Genomic DNA, 19841 nt, shown 5'->3' with positions numbered 1-19841 from the left:
TGCACCGTTTGTACTTTGAACTCGTCACTTGCTGTAGTATAAACACAGGAGGTTTTGTGAAAGCACGAGCATATTAAGCCTTCTGAAATTTCAATGTTTCTCTGTCCCAGTAATCTGTTACATTTATAACAATCTGTCTGCCATCACAACACGTAAACACAATTGAGGACTGTGACAAAGACAAACAAGCCATCACACAACAGTTCACTAAACACATCCTGTTAATTGTGGTGCTGCACATAGCAAATGGAGTAGCCTACACTGGCTGCAGTCTGTAGAGGCACAAAACATTCTGGATTCTGTTGACAGGCTCTGGGCAGAACTCAAACGGTTCAAATGGCTCTGAGCACTATGGGACTTAACATCTGAGGGCATCGGTCCCCTAGAACTTAGAACTACTTAAACCTAACTAACCTAAGGACATCACACACATCCATGCCCGAGGCAGGATTCGAACCTGCGACCGTAGCGGTCGCATGGTTCCAGACTGAAGTGCCTAGAACCGCTCGGACACCGGCCGGCTCCAAGCAGAACTACTGTAAGAAAAATTAGTACACAGCAGTGAACAGTGTATGAAATATAACTACATAAATTAAACCTAAATGGAAGTTGAGGTCACTCCATTTGCTATACACCACTCACATCAGCTGTACTTTGAAACCAGCCGCCAAGTAAGCATGCTATTTATCACTCTATATGCTAGAAGCCACTTCACTTCATTAGCATGACGTTACCCTGCTACACAGTTACTGGCTGCAATTGGGAAAAATATCCGAGATTTTGTAATCCGGCAGTTTTCACTGTATTTCAGTTTATTTCACCATGTAAGTTATAAATTTTTGCTATTTCGAGATGAACATAAAATGAAAGAAAGTTCAAAGCTGCTTGTTTTATGGGTATAATTTGTGGAAACTGTGTGTTGGGAAATGGCTCAATTACCTCAAACATCATTAGCAAAAAGTGATAGTCTTTTCAATTACGTACCGTACATTATAACTAGTGCCAAAACCCACTTTTTCCTGATTGGTCTTTTATATGATGTAAAACTTTGAAATTTCATTCTTGTTTGTGGATTTGTGATTTGGTTATGTAAGTTGATGTCATGAGTGTTGTTAAAATTGCTACCTCGGAGGAGAAGAATGAAATTCTCCCACCAACTGATTTATAGCTTCTGTGCTTGTTCATACTTTTCAGTTCAGTACTTTAGGAATTTCAATGTTTTGTAGGTTAAGGTCTTTAAACTTACTACGTAGTGAGCTAAACAAAGTGGCAAACTCATTTTACACGTGTTAGTGTAGTGTGGTGGCTGCGCTGGCTGTTGGGTGATGTAACAAGTTGCCAGCCAATGTGAGCTCATGGCTCACAAGCCGGAAATGGCAGACATTTCCTCTATTCTGACTGAGCATATTCTTTGAGACTCAGTGTTTGAATTTAAAAGGTTGACAATCAATATTATTGCTGCATACAGTACATCAGAAATACATGTAAAAAGGTGAGAAGGGTTATAAGTGGCACAAGTAAAGGTGGCAACTGGGCCCCTTTGTCACATATTGGCTCGGTCTGAAACACTTCGCACCGACTCACTGCTGCCACAACCTAGCAGAGGCTGATAGCAACTGTGCAGTGAAGCTAAATGTTACAAGTTGTGTTGGCAATGCTGATCATTGATTACATCAGCATTTCCTCTCTCATACCTCCCCTCTCCACAATGGCGTAAAATATTCCCTTAACTCCACCACCACCACCACCACCACCACCACCACCACCACCACCACCACCACCACCAGTGGCGCAAACTGTTTGTCTTTTGTGCCACTTCATTCAGTCACACCAAATGTCAACAGGAAGAAAATGAGACGAAGTCAAGTGAGATATCAAATAAGAATTTAGAAATGAGGTAAACCCTACTTGGACGAAACTTAAAAATCTGGGAATTTTCAGCATTGATCTTGTAGGTTTTTCACAGGGAGCTACAAATTTATGGCACAGAATCGCGGAAAACAAAATCAGAGAATGTAAAATCGAAGTTTCGCTATATTCACATATAAAGATGGCTACAGTGTTGGTGCCTTCACTAACAGTACGGCATTGCCTGAGGCGCCTCTCCTGGTCTAGTGACCATATTGGTTGGACCCTAGACAACTTGAGAACTGTGGCCTATTCAGATGACTCAATTTCAATTGGTAAGAGCTGATGATAGGGTTCAAGTGCAGTGCAGACCACAGAAAGCCATAGATGCAAGCTGTCAATAATGCACTCTGCAAGTGTGTGTGTGTGTGTGTGTGTGTGTGTGTGTGTGTGTGTAATGGTGTGGGATGTGTTTACATGGAATGGACTGGGTCCTTTAGATGTTCAGCTACTTTTAAGACCATTTGCAGCCACTGATGGATGTCACATTCCCAAACAACAATGGAATTTTTATGGATGACAATGCATCTTGTCAGCAGGCCACAATTGTTCGTCACTGGTTTGAAGAACATTCTGGACAATTGGAACAAACAGTATGGCCGTCCAGATCACTTAAAATCAATCCCATCGAACATTTAAGGGACATAATCGAGAGGTCAGTTTTGTGCACAAAACCCTGCACCAGCAACACTTTCATAATTATAGACAGCCATAGAGGCAGCATGGGTCAATATTTCTTCAGGGTCTTCCAATGGCTTGTTGAGTCCATGCCACATCAAGTTGTTGCACTACATCAGCCAAAAGGAGGTCTAACAATATCATGAGGTATCGCACGACTTGTCACCTCAGTGTATTGCACCACTGAAATGGGAATGGACACACAATGACAATAACTATTAAAACTGGGATCTATAATATATTAGGAGGCTGCAGAAATTTAACTGTTTATGGCAGAAACTGTAAACACAACAAAAACTTTCGTATATATTTATGCTGTACGTTTTTACAAGAAAAATAAGCTTTCATTTGGTTATTAATCCTCAACCCTGGGAATTTTGCTGTAGTTTCCATATGTATTCTATGAATAGCTGTTTAAATATAGTGGGATAGTTGGGAAAAGAAGCAACAATGCAGAACTTGAGAAAGCTACCATGTTTGAAACAATGTGAAATTTCCTTTATTTGGTACACAAATAAAAGTTGTAGAAACTAAGACTAAGTCCACAGTTTTGAATCATCCTAAACTGTTAGGAGCTGTGGACAGCAGGTGTCAGGACACCTGTACAGTGGAATATATTTTGAAGCTGTGTATGTGCAAGACTCAAAGTATACCCCAACAATATATAGCTACTTTAATGTGTACTGCATTTTTATCTTTAATCAAACATTCTAAGAAAGAAAGCTCAGAAATTTCACACCTAATAACTATTCAGTAGTTATTTTGCAAATAAATATTTTCTCTGCCAAAGATGAAGTCCAAAAGTATTGTTAACACCATGAACAGTACTTACCTCATAATCAATTATTGACATACTAGTTGATGGTGGCAGTGCTATAGTAGTGACTGAGCGGATAAAGTCTCCCAAGTCCTGCCGTACTTTGAGCTTTGCATCACCAGCAAAACTCCACAGCAAAGCATAAACAAGGCATTTGGGAATATATCTTTCAAGCTGCTCAGAGGGCAGGGGAAAATCAGGATGTGAATGGTTGTACTGTAAAACATTCCTGAAACAATACAGTATAATTTGGAGATATTCCACATTATTACATGCTGTAACTTATCAAAATTATATTTCTGTATGTCAATGTAGAATTGTCAACTGTCAGTGTAATTTTAAAAGAAATCAGCAGCAATTCTGATTAATGGAATTGAATTTACATGCATGTCTGAAGGAACAGACAATGCTTACGATCTACCACTGTAGAAAATACTTCGAAATTAATTCACTGCCTATGAATTTCTTGATGTTGTTTCTATTAGGAATAGGACCCCTGACCAATAGTCACTTATGAAAAATTGTGTGAGGTTCTTGTCCAGGTCTGGCACAAACCTTCACCTCACTACTCGTTCGTGGATCTATACCTAATACAGCTGCTGTCAAGGAATTCACAGGCAGCAAATTAATTTTGAAGCAAGAAATTGAAACTGACATGATTTTAAGAACCAGAGTCATGACACTTAATATGAAAAAAGTTTTAAGAAATTGTCACTAAACAATGAGAACATTGTGATAGAATGGGAGATTTTATGTTTTAGCAATGGGAATGGAAACAAACAGAACAGTGTTCACAAATTCCATTTCCCATTTACACACTCTAAAAGCAGATTTAGTCAAGATAAAACAGAAATATAAGAAATAGAAAGAAATTTTGAGTGTGTTTTATGCAAGAGAGAACAAAGTTTAACAAAACTTTCACTTGAAAGACAAAGTGCAAGAAAGCATTTTGAACTGAAAGGAATATTGTTAGCACCTGTTGCAGCATTAAAGTGATGCCAATGACATCCTATTTCAATCTAAATTGATTCTGCAGTTAAAATTTAACTCAAGCTCATTAACATAATAACCGCATCTAACTTATTTTTTATCATTAAAAGTCTTACAATGTTGCCTACAGTCCCAATATCTCTCAATGTTTCTGCTAAGTACAGTTTATGCATGATAGACACCTGAAGAAACCTACGGCTAGCTTACTTAGTTCCTTCCATAAAATGTGGAGGTGTGTCAGTTATGGTATCCCTTCAGTTTTATTATGTTTCATTATTGTTCTGTTATTATGAAAGTTTTTATCTTCATATGTAACATGTTGGACATAAGGACAAATGCAACAGAACATAACATGCAGATGCAGGTTCAGGTTAAAATTCAAATTCCACTGCAAAGCAGTATCATTTCAAAAGGAATTCTCAATGTTAATATGAAGAATTGCTCTATAACTGAGTCAACCTTAATAACTCATTTAACAGAATGCCCCATTCCAGATTTTGCACATAAAATTTTGTCACTGTCAGTGAAATGTGAAATCACTAAGAAAGCTATAACCATTAACAACATGGAGGTAATTAGCAGATAATGGTAGAGCAAACAATGCAAAAGAACTAGGTTACTGCAGGACAGTTGCTTAAGCAACTTCATTTTTTTGTTTTTTTTTCCCTTCCAAAATGGACTTTTACAGTTCTGGCCACTCCATAAAAAGAATGATTACAACATTTGAAGATTTATGCAGATCAGTGACTTTACAAACATTTTATTTCAGTAGAATGGTACTGAAACCTTAAATGCTGAAACTAAATCACAGATATATCAACATAAACGAAAATAATTTTTTACCTCACACTTTGGTTGACCATGGAGAACAATGAACTCAAAGCTCTTAATCTAGTGAAGTCCATAATGTGTTCTTGCTTCATAGCAAACTCCAGGCACTTTACCACAAGACCATCAGGGGAAAAGAAAGGCTGAAGAATGCTGGCAACCTCATTCTGGATCTAAAAGAATGATTATTGGTCAGTGAAAGTGAGTGAGTGTTTCTCTAACTGATAGATTATCACTACTCAGTTATCACTGTTTTTATTACCTGTAATGCAGGTGACATTACATCTTCTTTTTTCTCTGTCTTTTTACCAAAGCCAGAATCTTCATCACTTTCCTCAAGTGGTATGTTCCTAAGACGGGACATGTAATTCTCAAAAATCATTTCTGTTGACAGAACATCCTCTGAGAACCACACCATACCACAGCGAGAAACAGTAGCCAAAGTTGCATACTTAAGATCTTGGACCTATAACAGAAATTAAGGCAAAACGAATACAGAAGTTAAATTTAATAATAATAATAATAATAATAATAATAATTTTTAATTGTGACATTTATAAAAAGAAATAATGTGAATGAAAATACTATATTTTCACTGTTCACCCTCTGAATATAGCCCTTTTACCTGAACTCCCAGATCTTTGTCAGCAAAGGTCTCAAATGATTATTGTGTGCAAATCGGCAGCACAATGTAGGTCTGTTGAACACAATAGATGTTTCATTCCAATGAAATTTTGCCTAATCAGATTTGTTATGTAATGTGCTGTGCAGTGAAAACACACACACACACACACACACACACACACACACACACACACACGACCACAGTCTCTGGCTGCCTAGACCAGGCTCTAAATGTGGCAGCCAGAGACTGGTTGTGTGAGTGAGTGCGTGTATTCTGATGAAGGCCTGTTTGGCCAAAAGCTTTGTCTGACAGTCTTTTTGTTGTGTCTATCTGCGACTCAGCATCTCCACTATGATGAGTAGCAACTATCCTTTCCAAAATATTGTCATCATTCCAACGTCGGTTCCATTGTTACATACTAACAATTTATATTCTTCACATACCTCTTATATGCCACAGACAAAGAAAGAAATTATTATGCTCAAATAATATAAGCAAGAGATATTTAACTAACCTCAAACATCACTCTAACGTTAGGTGGAAGTGAGAGTCTTTCTCCATTTGGCAGGGTAAGTAACTTGTTATCATCCAGCACAGAGTTCAAATTCTCAACCCACTCAGGATCCACATCACCATCAAAAATTATCCACTGTCGCTTGTTAATTTCACCACGTACATTGTCAATTATCTTCCTGTAAAATTGAAGTCCATACTTTGTAAGTGGCACAATATACATTACTAAAGTAAGCTACCAAAACATAACAGAAGCAAAACTGATCAATATTTAGTACATTTAAATTACAGCCACTACTTATCAGCTTCAATGTGTTTCTCTTAATATTTGATTAATGTTACAACAGCTCTCTCTGCACCATTTGGCAAGTTATCTTTCAGAGAGAAAGAAGGCAAGAAAGGTATCTACAGAGTAAAAACCATGTGGTCTCTTCTTTTAGAGTGACTGGGATATTTTACTTGAAATGGTCTCTCTGTCTGATAATACCTGAGAATATGGGTGAAAAGTCCATCAGTCCATTCTCTTGTGTTGGGATCCAACACACCATAAAGAGCCTCTTTTGAAATTGCCTTGGGATCAATGACATGTGCCACACCCTCAATGCCTTCAAAGCGTTCAAGTGCTTTCAACAGGATTTTCCATGCAGTTGTCTTGCCTGAACCACTTGGGCCTACCATCATTAAACCGTGGTTCAAGTTGCAAATCTGGTACAACTGGAGAACCTGTTGAAAAAAGCAAAACATATAAATAAAAAATTTTAAAACTTTTCTTATAATTAGTTTATGAAAGTAACATCATTAATATTTTTTCCTAGAAAAGTCTAGTTCTAAAACTGTTTTAACACTTTTGTTAACTCTATGATTCCACAGCACTCACTCATAACAGCTACTGAAATGTAACTTTTATGTATTTTGGAATATTTGTAACAGCTTTGCTTCTGGGTGCCTTAATTAATGCATTTCACAAGCTTTGGCTGAATGAACTGCTCAGATTCTGTTACATTCCTGCCTCCTCCATCATGTGGGATAGTCAGCTTTTCTGCAGATTATTTAGAATGACTGACGTCGTTCTTTGCCACAAAAAAAAAAAAAAAAAAAAAAAAAAAAAAATTCCCCATGTTTTCCACTGTATATCTTCTAGATATTTCATCTAGTACTAGTTGATGGGGCCAAAAGTGCAGGTTAGCAGTGGAACTGCATCTGTATTAATGGCACATAAGATGATTTTTTTTCCACTTAGTTTGGATTTCAAATTGAGGACATTATGACTATGTACTCATAAGGCAATCTATTTTTTTATGCAACGGTCATCTTCCTTGAAGGAGGTCTAACTACTTTTAGGTTATGTTTCCATTGCTTATCTAAAACCCAGCAGTTTGGATTTTTTCCCTTCCTTATGTTCATTCTCCCATATTTACCCAGCTTAAATGGCATGCTTATGTTTCTAGGAGACACTGTTACAATTTGTGGGAGGTGGGTCATCTGCATTTCTGTTGAAATGTATAGTTCAATACCATCCATGTACGCCAGATTACTTAATACACGGTTAAAGTCACTGCTGATTTTTATGGTACTCAAACTGAGTAAATATGACAGTGGGCTGAGTGCTAAACAGAACCGAAAGTGGCTTGATATGTCATCCTGAAATATGCCTCTATTGATTCTAATTTTCTAAGTGGTTAATGTAGCTTCCTGAGGACAAACTAAACGAACAAGCATGTCGATTTCAGAAGACAATATGGTACATGATAAATATCATCAAAAATTCTTTGGATTATGTACCACAGTCTGGTTAAACTAATACATATAAATCAAATTCAAGAAAGCTTTGTTGTTTTCAAAGCATGGCAACAGTTTCATTTGCGCCTTAATACCTTCTCGTATATGTTCAATTCATAATTTGAAATATTTATTAATGAATAAGTTGTTCTCAAAAACATGTATTCGTATATCTACACCACTGTAATATTTATTTTGAATGTGATAGTGATTACTCCATAAAAATTTCAGCAAAGGAGCAAGTTCAGAAATTAACACAAAGGAATTTTGAAACATGTGTCTTTAATCACTGTGTCTTCTCCTGAACTGACAACATATGTTTGCGTTCGAATAAATTCCTAAATTGTACTCTCATAGTGTTTTATCAGCAATGGATAAGCTGATGAATTACACAGTTCCTTTTGAATAAGACTGGACTATATGACCATCAAAGAGAGTATGTCATAACAACAGAAACAATGAGAGATAAGTTATTGGGGATAGGGGAGGGGGAGACAGAAAATTTTATGCTGTGCTGAATGATAAGGAAAACTAGTAACATGTACCCAGCACTATAAAATAAATTTCACAATGCTAAAATTACATCAAACTGCACTTCATGCAAAAAGTATTTACACCATTTTGCACAAACAAATTTTGCATTATTGCAAATTTGCATACCTTTTCAATCCATGTTTCTCCGACGGATCCCTTTGCAAGTATTGAAAGTAAGAACAAACATTATGTAAGTAAGTAAAAACATTATTTATACTGAACATGCCACTTAGTAAAGTCCCAACACTAACAACAAACTGGCATACTTCATTTTTACCTTTTCCATCCAGGTTCCACCTTGCTCTTCTCCTTCACCACATACTAGATATTCTTCCTGGCACACTTTACGGATCTGTTCTTTCAACCCTGAAATGGAAATGGTGTTGCTACAAATCATTGCCCTCTGAACAGAATTTTAAGAACTTCACTGTAGTCAAAACTGTCTTACACAGATTAAGAAAGGTATGTCAACCAAGATAAACTCACAGTAGATATTGAAAATAAAGATAATAAACAGAACTGGCTCAGGACAGAACTGGATGAAAATATTAGCTGAACATTCACATGAAACATCTGAGAAGAGCTCATAAAATAATTTTCAGCAATGAGATCTTAATGAAATAAAGGAACATGCATGGCAGGTTACCTGTAAATAATTTTATCATTTACATCTTGTCTTCTACTTTTGACAGTCTGTGCATCTTAGTTTTTTGAACCCTATCCTCTAACTTTCTCCCAGAGGAATAATTCTTTTAAAAAACATAATGCTTCAGGATAAAATATTTTTACTTCCAGACTACCTGAACACAAACAACTCATCTAAATAAAACCCGGTCCAGTTCTTATAACCTGATGCCACTTTGGCACAATTAGTGTGTCAATTTCCCTGATTATTTTATGAAACAGCTTCCTATTTGCTCAAACATTTCTACAACAGAAAAATCCCAAGCAGAAATCTAATCCAGGAACTCTGCATCAGTCACCAGTAACGTTAAAGACTAGATAACCAAAGTAGCCTACATGAAAAACGGTCATTCCACAAATATTGAATTTAGTGTGAACTCATAGACGTTCAGGCTCACTTTTGTAGTTATTAGAGAGTCCATTTCCAATAAGCAGGCTTTCAAGAATTTTGTTCTTATTCAAATTTATGGAGAGGTGGATAACATGATTTCTGCTTTTTATAAGATACAGGCATACCTAGTTTTATCACTCACACAGCTCCATAATTGTTACATACAACACACAAAACTAAACTAAGGAAGGCAATAAACAGGTAAATCTGAAAATAATAGAACTAGTTTTGATACACTTCTAACACAGCCTCTATCTTCTTTGACTGCCAGTAACTCACCCTGGTCACATATGCAACAGGTTTTATTTCTAATTTTAATTTTCTTATAAGATACTGCTCAATATCCTTTAGATTACCGTATCAGAGGTCAAGTGTTCTTAAGAAAGTTCAGAAAATATATTTTCAACAAATACATCCTAAGATACTTACCAGCCATTTCAGCCCGTGTGTAGTTTACATTAGGGAAGACATCAGACAACAGCGAGAAAAGCAAAGGAATGTCCTCAGCAACAAGTTTTGGAACCATTGTTTCACATACCGATTGTATAAGAATCTGAGAGAGAGAGAGAGAGAATATTTTTTAAATTTGTTACACCTGCACGCCATATGAAATTACAGTTAAGCCACGACATTGATTATGATGTATCACAACAAATATCTGTATTTTGTTAATTAACTTTCCCTTTGTTATTAAAACTGGACATTACTGAAAGTGGTGAAGAAATTTTAATGCTTCACAGGAAAAGGCCAGATTATTTAAGATTTACTGGGGGTGGACAACAATGTGGAAACACCAAAACACGTCACCATGCCTAATAAGGTGCAGGAAAACCACTGGCATGGAAAACAGCTTCCAGCTGACTCTTATTAAGGATAAATACAAGTACTGTATGGGTTTCAAGGGAATTCTTCCTGCAAAACACTGGAAAGTTCAGGTAACTACGATAGAGGTGGACAGCAATCTCCCAATCTTCTCTCCAAAGTAGACCAGAGAGCCTCAATAATATCGAGATCTGGTGACTGTGGTGGCTGGGGGAGATGCGAAAATTCATTGCTGTGCTCACGAAGCCAGTCCTGGATAATGCGAGCTGTGCAACCAGGGACCCTGTTGCCTTGCAACACGTCAGCATTGGGAAACAAACACTGTACCGTGGGATGGACCTCATCAGCCACATGGTCACATAACCCTTAGCAGTAATACGAACTTGCAGAGTAGCCACGGAGCCTATGGAGATGGCTGCCCAAATCACCACCAAACCCACATCACGTTTCGTAACTGGGACAAACTCTGCCAGAAGTTGGAAACAGATGGAAACTTCCATTGCTCAATACTCCAGGTTTTACAGCTGATACCACTTATTCCAGTTACAGGCACCTGCATCACTAATGTTTTTGGAACTCTCACCCTTCAATTCCCTGCTTAAGCAGCTCCCTTTGAGCTGTTTTGGTGCTGACAAGTTTCGCAAGTGTGACATTCAGTTCTGCAGTGACTTTTTCATCACAATTACCTTCAATTACCATCTGTCACAATCACTCGACACATTTCTTCGTACGAGTTGAGACTTAGCAGCTAACGTCTTTCTGCTTTCCTTGTATGCGGTGCAAATTTTTGATACAATGCCTCTTGAAACACCAAACACTTCCACTACCTTCGTTCCTGAAGCATCCATTGAACGAGCAACAACACTTTACCCACGTTCAAATGCACTGACACAGAACACTATTCTGACCGTGACTGACACTTGCAATGCATCAAGGACAATGTAGCGGTGCCCTCCGTGGTCAAATATAATAGTGCAACATGCAGGCTTGGCTAGTTTCCATATTTTTGTCCACACCTTGCATGACTAAAATTCACACTAAAAATGGCACTTACCTCTTGTTCTGGAAGGTTTTCTGCTATGGAAGCTTCATCAATGTTAGATTCACCTCTCAGTTTTTTACTTTCTTTAATTTTCATTATGCGATCTCGCTTGACATTACCGGCACTTACAAGCACTGACTTCAAAGCTCGAAGACCAAAATCATAATGGGATTGATTTGATAGTTGCTCACCACATAATCTGAAGAAGGTAAAACAAATGTTATCTCATAAAAACTGAGTTACCTGCAGTCCATCTTTACTTCATGTTCGAAAGCAGAAGAATCAGGAAAAGTCTGCTAACTGAAATCAAAATTTAGGTCCAAAAGAAATGCAAGATACTTCTCCATCTACGAGACATTCTGAACATGGGTAAATAAACTGCTGCAGGCAAATCGGAACAAAACAACAAATTTAATGACTCCTTACTCTGCTTCCCTCCCTGTCTTTTGTGTTTACTTCAGTTCTGTTCAAGTCTCACTAGACAGCAGTGTTTCTATTAATCCACCTTCTGCTTAATAATTTGAAACTTTATTATACAGGGTGATTATAATTAAACTTAAACTTTTAAAACGCTGCAGAAATAACATCAGTGGTCAGAATGACATCAAATTGCAACGAAATATTATCAAAGAAGGGGGAGAATGTATGGCAGAAGAAAAAAAATAGTGTGAAAATTGATCAATAGATGATGCTGTATGTGTCAATACATAAATGAAAACAGCTGTCATGCGCACGACCCATTAAACTTGGTATGAAGACATCATCAGGTACACGGCTTTTCCTCCTTTTACATCTGGGACATTCGCCATGACTGTCTCAATGCAGGGTCGTGCTTTGCTTGTAAAGCTGTATTACAAGAAGGATGATTGTGCACCCATCGCTCTGCAGAAGTTCCAGACATTGAAGGGTTTGAAAAAAGGCATTGGTCTGATGACTGCCGTGCGTCTGGAGAAAAGGATTCGGAAATTTGGAAAGACACGTTCGTTTGGTGTGCAACCTGGTACAGGGAGGAAATGAATTGATTCCATGTCGGAGGAAGCAGTGGCCACAGCAATGCGGGAGGAGACGAGTGATGGTTTGCAAATGTGTAGTGCACGGAGAATTTCCCAAACATTGGACATACCCATGAGCACAGTGCGTAAAATCCTACAAAACTTCCTTCTTTGCTGAAGTTCCTGGCAGATTAAAACTGTCTGCCGGACCGAGACTCGAACTCGGGACCTTTGCCTTTCGCGGGCAAGTGCTCTACTACCTGAGCTACCCAAGCATGACTCACGCCCTGTCCTCACAGCTTTACTTCTGCTAGTACCTAGTCTCCTATCTTCCAAACTTTACAGAAGCTCTCCTGCTCTCCTCAGGAGAGCTTCTGTAAAGTTTGGAAGGTAGGAGACGAGGTACTAGCAGAAGTAAAGCTGTGAGCACAGGGCGTGAGTCATGCTTGGGTAGCTCAGGTAGTAGAGCACTTGCCCGCGAAAGGCAAAGGTCCCGAGTTCAAGTCTCGGTCCGGCAGACAGTTTTAATCTACCAGGAAGTTTCATATCAGCACACACTCCGTTGCAGAGTGAAAAGCTCATTCTGGATCTTCTATGCTATCCATTCAAAATTACCCATGTGCACGAACTGCTTCCTGTTGAACTGGCAGCAAGAGAGACCTTTGTGAAAATTATTTTATGAGCTCTTCTCAGATGTTTCATGTGAATGTTCAGCTAATATTTTCATCCAGTTCTCTCCTGAGCCAGTTCTGTTTACTATCTTTATTTTCAATATCTACTGTGAGTTTAGCTTGGTTCACATACCTTTCTTAATCTGTGTAAGACAGTTTTGACTACAGTGAAGTTCTTAAAATTCTGTTCAGAGGGCAATGATTTGTAGCAACACCATTTCCATTTCAGGGTTGAAGGAACAGATCCGTATAGTTTTAGAATTTCTTGCTCGCATGGAAGTGGACAATGATTGACCATGGAAGATTTTGTGAACACATGAAGCCCACTTTCATCTGACAGGATATGTCAATACACAGAATTGTCGAATACGGGCAGAGGAAAATCCACACGAAAATCAACCAGTACCACCTCATCATGAAAAGGTCACTGGGTGGTGTGGCTTTATGGCATTATTAATCATAGGGCCATGTTTTTTCAAAGTTACTGGTGCTTCTGGTCTTGTTACCTGTACCATCACTAGTAAGAATTAGGAGAGTCTTTTGCGCAATCCCATCCTTCCAGCTCTTCAACAGCATAGATGTGTGGATGGGATCACTTTTATGCAAAATGGCGCACCTCCACACATTGCAAACCCAGTTAAGCAGCTGCAGAAGTGCCATTTTGGAAATGCTAGAATTATCAGCTGCCATTTCCCTACAGCCTGAATGTCCCGATCACCTGATCTTAATGCGTGTGACTTCTGGCTGCAGGGCTATCTGAAAGATGATGTGTTCAGTGTTCCGACTGCAAACTTCGATGCATTGAAGGCATGCATTGTGCAACACATTCTGAATGTGACCCTGGAAACACTTCAATCAGTTGTCAAACATGCTATATCTCGATTTCAACTTGTTGCTGAAAATGGTGGACAGCATATTAAACATGTTTTGCACCCCTCGCACGAAAACTAATAATCCGATTTGATTTTGATTGATTCTTTTTATGCAGTTTTTGGCCTCAGGACAATTAAAACCAAAATTTTCCCATCTGATGTGACCTTGCAATGGTGGATGGGCTTATGTAACTATCAGTACCACACCTGTACACCCATGCACACTGAGTAATACAGTTTAACGTCAAACATACACCTTAGGCATTATTGTATGATTCATTTGTCATTTGTAGTTGACCACTATTGAATTATGATGCTTACTGCACCATCTATTGCCACATTTTGTAACTTTATTTTTCTTCTGCCATATATTTCCCCCATCACCACTAATAATCCACTGCAATTTGATGTCATTCTGACCAGTGGAGTTATTTCTACAGCGGTTTGAAAGTATAACTTTAATTATAATCACCCTGTATATCTTACAGACCTCTCCTCCCCAGCATACACTCATTCTGAGTTATTTGCTTTATCTGTCACTTTGCGGGCTCATTATTTCAAAACCTACTGCCTTCTACATTCTAAATATTACAAATCCCATGTTCTGAACTCCAGAGAATTTACACATGGTAGATACAAAACAGTAAGTAAGGCTGTATGATGCACACATTTTCAGTTCATTAATCACTTACATAAGGACAAAGAAAATATCTGATCTAAACTGTTACAATTACCAATGTCAGTAAAAATGTACAAAAATAACATGTTTCAAGTAAATTCATTGTATATTATGTTTATCACTACACAGAAAGTACACTGTCCAGTCAGATTAATGTGACTGTCAAAAGCCTGAATAATCACCTTTTGCAGCATAAACCCCTGCGAGACATGCAGGAAGAGTCAATGAGGTTCTACAAGGTATTGACAGGGATGCAGAGACATACCAACTCTGGTGCCGAGACCAGCTGCACAAGGTTGCTCGGCTGATGACGATCCCTGGTGGGAACAGCCCAATCGAGGCGGTGCCACAGATTTTTCAACTGGGTTTAAATCTGGCAAGTTCAGTGGCCAGGAGGGTAAAACACACTACTACTGGTGCTCTTCAAACCACGCACTTACATTGCAAGCTGTGTAACACGTTGTGTTGGCCAGCTGGTAGAAGCCATCAAGCTGAGAAAGACAACTGTATGTAGGGGTGGACATGGTCTCCAATGTCAGATGCCAATTTGTGTTGAACCACTGTGCTATCTATTTCTGTTGAACCACTGTGCTGCCTATTTGTGTTGAACCACTGTGCCTTCCAGAATGACTAGATCACCCAGGTAATGACACAAAACCATTTACCAAAGCATAACGCACTCTCCTCTGGCCTGGACCCTTACAATGATTGTTGCAGGATGTTTGCTTTCAGTCTGACAGAACATAAAACACAATTCATCTGAAAAGGACACTTCTTTCCACTCAGATGACCTCCAGTTGCATTATCGGCATGCAAATTCCAGCCTTTGTCGCAGATGAACAGCAGTCAGCACTGGTGCATGAACCAGGGGCCTGCTGTGGAGGCTCATACACAGCAACGGAACGGCATTGGGGAAATCCCGTTGGTAGCTTCTTGGTCCATCTGGGCAGTCAGATGCTCACCAGCTGCACAGCTATTCACCCATACACATCTCCGCAGCAGTAGTTCACCCACCATCTATGGCTCACGCTGCATCATAGTTGCTTCAACACCAGTTTGGAATAGCATCATTTTGCAACTCATGTTATAATTCAACCACGGAAGCACACAAACAGTTGGTAATTCCAAACTTAGCCATTTTGGAAATACTTCCACCCTTCACCTAAAAGCCAATAATCATACCAGTCTGGTTTTTTTTTTTTTTTTTGTGGGGTTTAATGGCGCTCAACTACTGAGGTCATTAGCGCCCGTCACAGTTGTTAGAGCACATGGAATCTAGTAAAACTCAAGGGGAGGGGGGACACCAGAAAGTCCTGACAAAGATGCAGATAAAATACGTAAAAAAGTTAGATGCCTTTGGACAAGCCAGTCAACGTTATAAAACGCAGAACACGAGCAGCTGCTCGAGCGTCATCAGCTAAAATATCCGGTAAAGTAGATGGCAGGGACAGGACAACACGAGATTGACTAAAGCGGGGACACGACAATAAAACATGGCGCACTGTTAATGCTTGACCACAAGGGCACTGCAGGGCTGGGTCACCGGAGAGCAGGTAGCAGTGGCTAAACCGGCAATGCCCAATCCGCAACCTGGTCAGAAGGACCTCTTCTCGCCGAGATGGTCGGGAGGAGGATGTCCAAACAGTTGGGAGCGGTTTTACTGCCCGGAGCTTGTTTCCTTGGAGGGATGACCAAGCATCCCACCACAACGACACAAGCCTCTTACAAACAACCCCACGAACGTCAGATGACGGGACACAATGGGAGGCTGGCCGAGGCAAGAGGACTGCATGTCCGGGAACCCACAGAAAGCTGACAGGAGAACCATTATCAGCGAAAGAATGGAGGGACTGCTGGTCCGTTGCACCAAGGGATGGACCGGATAGGGAGCTCCAAGGCTCTGAAGAGCACTGAGGGAATCAGAGCAGAGTACATACGATGAATGGCGGAGGCGGCGGGCATACTGAACGGCCTGATGGAGAGCAAAAAGCTCGGCCGTAAAGCTGGAACATTGGTCGAGGAGCCGGTATTTAAAGGTGGCGGCCCCGACGACAAAGGCACAGCCGACACCATCGTCAGTTTTGGAGCCATCGGTGTAAATAAAGGTGTGACCGGCAAGTTCGACAAACCGTGAGCAATACACCGCAGCCGGAGTACCCTCCTTCGGGAGTGAGCTGAGGTCGAGATAAATATGAACCGGAGCCTGGAGCCAAGGTGGTGTCGGGCTTTCACCCTCTCTGAAGGTGGTAGGGAGGGCAAAATCCAATTGTCGAAGCAGGCGACGGAAGCGGACTCCAGGGGGCAGCAGGGCAGACACATACAACCCGTACTGACGGTCGAGAGAATCGGCGAAGGAGGACTGATAAGAGGGGTGGTCGGGCATTGACAACAGCCGGCAGGCATACCGACAAAGCAGTACGTCGCGCCGGTAGGTCAATGGTAATTCAGCAGCTTCAGCATAAAGACTCTCGACGGGACTAGTGTAGAAGGCTCCGGTCGCAAGACGTAACCCCCGATGGTGGATGGAGTTGAGACGGCGTAAGAGGGATGGCCGAGCAGACGAGTAGACGAAGCTCCCATAATCCAGCTTCGATCGGACTATGGACCGATACAAGCGAAGCAGGACAGTGCGATCCGCTCCCCAAGATGAACCACTAAGAACTCTGAGGACATTAAGGGAACGTGTACAACGGGCCTCCAAATAAGAGACATGCGGAGACCAACAAAGTTTCCTGTCCAATGTGAGCCCTAGGAACTTAGTTGTTTCCACGAATGGGAGAACAACGGGACCGAGATGTAAGGATGGCGGAAGGAACGCTTTATATCGCCAAAAGTTGATACAAACCGTCTTCTCTTCAGAGAACCGGAAGCCATTTGCCACACTCCACGAGTATAGGCTGTCTAGACAACGCTGAAGGCAGCGCTGAAGGCAGCGCTGAAGGCAGCGCTGAAGGCAGCGCTCCAGGAGGCATGTTCTCTGGGCACTGCAGTAGATCGCGAAGTCATCGACAGAGAGAGCCTGAGACATTAGGTGGAATGCAATCCATAATTGGATTGATCGCGATGGCAAAAAGGGCTACGCTCAAGACAGAGCCCTGAGGCACTCCGTTCTCCTGGAGGAAGACGTCTGACAATACGGAATCCACACATACCCTAAACTTTCGATCCGTTAAAAAGGAATCAATAAAAAGGGGCAGGTGACCGCGGAGGCCCCACCTGTGCATAGTGCGGAGGATACCTCCTCTCCAACAGGTATCATAAGCCTTCTCCAAATCGAAGAACACGGATACCGTTTGGCGCCTTCGCAAAAAGTTGTTCATGATGAATGTCGACAAGGTCACAAGGTGGTCAACAGCGGAGCGGTGGCAACGAAAGCCGCATTGGACATTGGTAAGTAGCCGTCGAGATTCAAGAATCCAGACTAACCGAGCATTAACCATGCGCTCCATCACCTTACAGACACAGCTTTTAAGAGAAATGGCGCGGTAACTGGAAGGAAGGTGTCTATCCTTCCCGGGTTTGGGTATAGGAACAACGACGGCGTCACACCAACGCATGGGGACCTGACCTTCGGTCCAGACGCGATTGTAGGTACGAAGAAGGAAGCTTTTGCCCGCCGGAGAAAGGTGTGCCAGCATCTGAACGTGAATGGCATCTGGCCCCGGAGCAGAGGACTGGGACAGTGCAAGTGCACGTTCGAGTTCCCGCATAGTAAAGGGGGCATTGTAAGTTTCCAGATTCAGCGAGTGGAAGGAAGGTCGCCGAGCCTCTTCTGCCTCTTTCCTGGGAAGGAAGGCAGGGTGGTAATGGGCGCAGCTTGAAACCTCCGCGAAAAACCGGCCGAAGGTGTTGGAGACAGCCACAGGATCAACAAGGACCTCATTACCTGAGGGTAGGCCACGTACCGAGGAGTGGGCCTTAATGCCCGACAGCCGGCGCAGGCCACCCCAAATGACAGAAGAGGGAGTAAAACTGTTAAAGGAGCTGGTGAAAGAGGCTCAACAAGCTTTTTTGCTGTCTTTGATGACTCTACGGCATTGCGCTCGGAGTCGTTTGTATCCAATACAATTCGCCAATGTAGGATGGCGGCGAAAGGTGCGTAAAGCACGTCGTCGAGCACGGATAGCGTCTCTACAAGCCTCATTACACCAGGGGACGGAAACGCGACGTGAAGAGGTAGTATGAGGAATGGAACGTTCGGCAGCATTGACGATAACAGCCGAGAGGTATTCGACCCGACTGTCACAACTGAGAAAATCGTGGTCCGGAAAGGTCGCCAGGGAGGAGTAAAGTCCCCAGTCAGCTTTCGGTATGATCCAGCTCGATGGACGTGGGGATGGGGTGTGGTGCAGGAGACGAACGACACAGGGGAAGTGGTCGCTTGAATAGGTGTCAGAAAGGACATACCACTCGAACCGACGGGCAAGAGTGGTAGAACAGATCGAAAGGTCCAAGTGGGAGTAGGTATGAGTAGAGTCCGAGAGGAAAGTCGGGGCGCCAGTATTGAGGCAGACAAGATTGAGATGGTTGAAGACATCCGCCAAGAGGGAGCCTCTTTGACAGGATGCAGGAGAGCCCCAAAGGTGATAATGGGCATTGAAGTCGCCAAACAATAAAAACGGCGGAGGAAGCTGAACAATCAGGTGCATCATGTCAGCCCGACTAACTGCGGATGACGATGGAGTGTAGACGGTACAAACTGAAAAAGTAAAGGCAGAAAGAGTAATACGGACAGCTATTGCTTGGAGTGGGGTGGTCAATTGGATGGCATGGTAATAATCATCGTCCCGAACGAGCAACATGACCCCACCATGAGCTGGGATACCGTCCACAGGGGTGAGGTCATACCGCTCCGAGGTATAGTGGGTAAAGGCAATACGGTCAGTTGGGCGCAACTTGGTTTCCTGGAGACCAAGGACGAGTGGACAGTGCAGGCGGAGGAGCAGTTGTAATTCCTCCCGATTAGATCGAATACCTCTTATGTTCCAATGTAACAAGGCCATCGCTAGTCAAAAA

At 41.3% G+C, this 19841-nt stretch overlaps 1 protein-coding gene across 3 annotated transcripts in view; it reads right to left on the bottom strand.

The window, feature by feature from the left end:
- LOC126253491 (dynein heavy chain, cytoplasmic) overlaps nt 1-19841 on the bottom strand; it is a 237472-nt gene that overhangs the window by 107632 nt on the left and 109999 nt on the right. For 2 of the 3 annotated variants that reach the window (XM_049954866.1, XM_049954867.1), the window contains 8 exons: nt 11624-11810; nt 10177-10300; nt 8950-9038; nt 6847-7082; nt 6361-6538; nt 5484-5687; nt 5237-5394; nt 3419-3632 (listed from right to left, as the gene is read on the bottom strand). In XM_049954866.1, coding sequence (XP_049810823.1) covers nt 3419-3632; nt 5237-5394; nt 5484-5687; nt 6361-6538; nt 6847-7082; nt 8950-9038; nt 10177-10300; nt 11624-11810 — 1390 coding nt within the window. Of the gene's footprint in view, nt 1-3418; nt 3633-5236; nt 5395-5483; nt 5688-6360; nt 6539-6846; nt 7083-8798; nt 8829-8949; nt 9039-10176; nt 10301-11623; nt 11811-19841 lie in introns of all 3 variants that reach the window. The other variant, XM_049954865.1, reaches the window with a different exon arrangement.

This window comes from Schistocerca nitens, chromosome 4, assembly GCF_023898315.1.
Source record: "Schistocerca nitens isolate TAMUIC-IGC-003100 chromosome 4, iqSchNite1.1, whole genome shotgun sequence".
NCBI lineage: Eukaryota > Metazoa > Arthropoda > Insecta > Orthoptera > Acrididae > Schistocerca > Schistocerca nitens.
The sequence above is the reverse complement of the archived record's forward strand: the minus strand, read 5'-3'. Positions and strand labels throughout refer to the sequence as shown.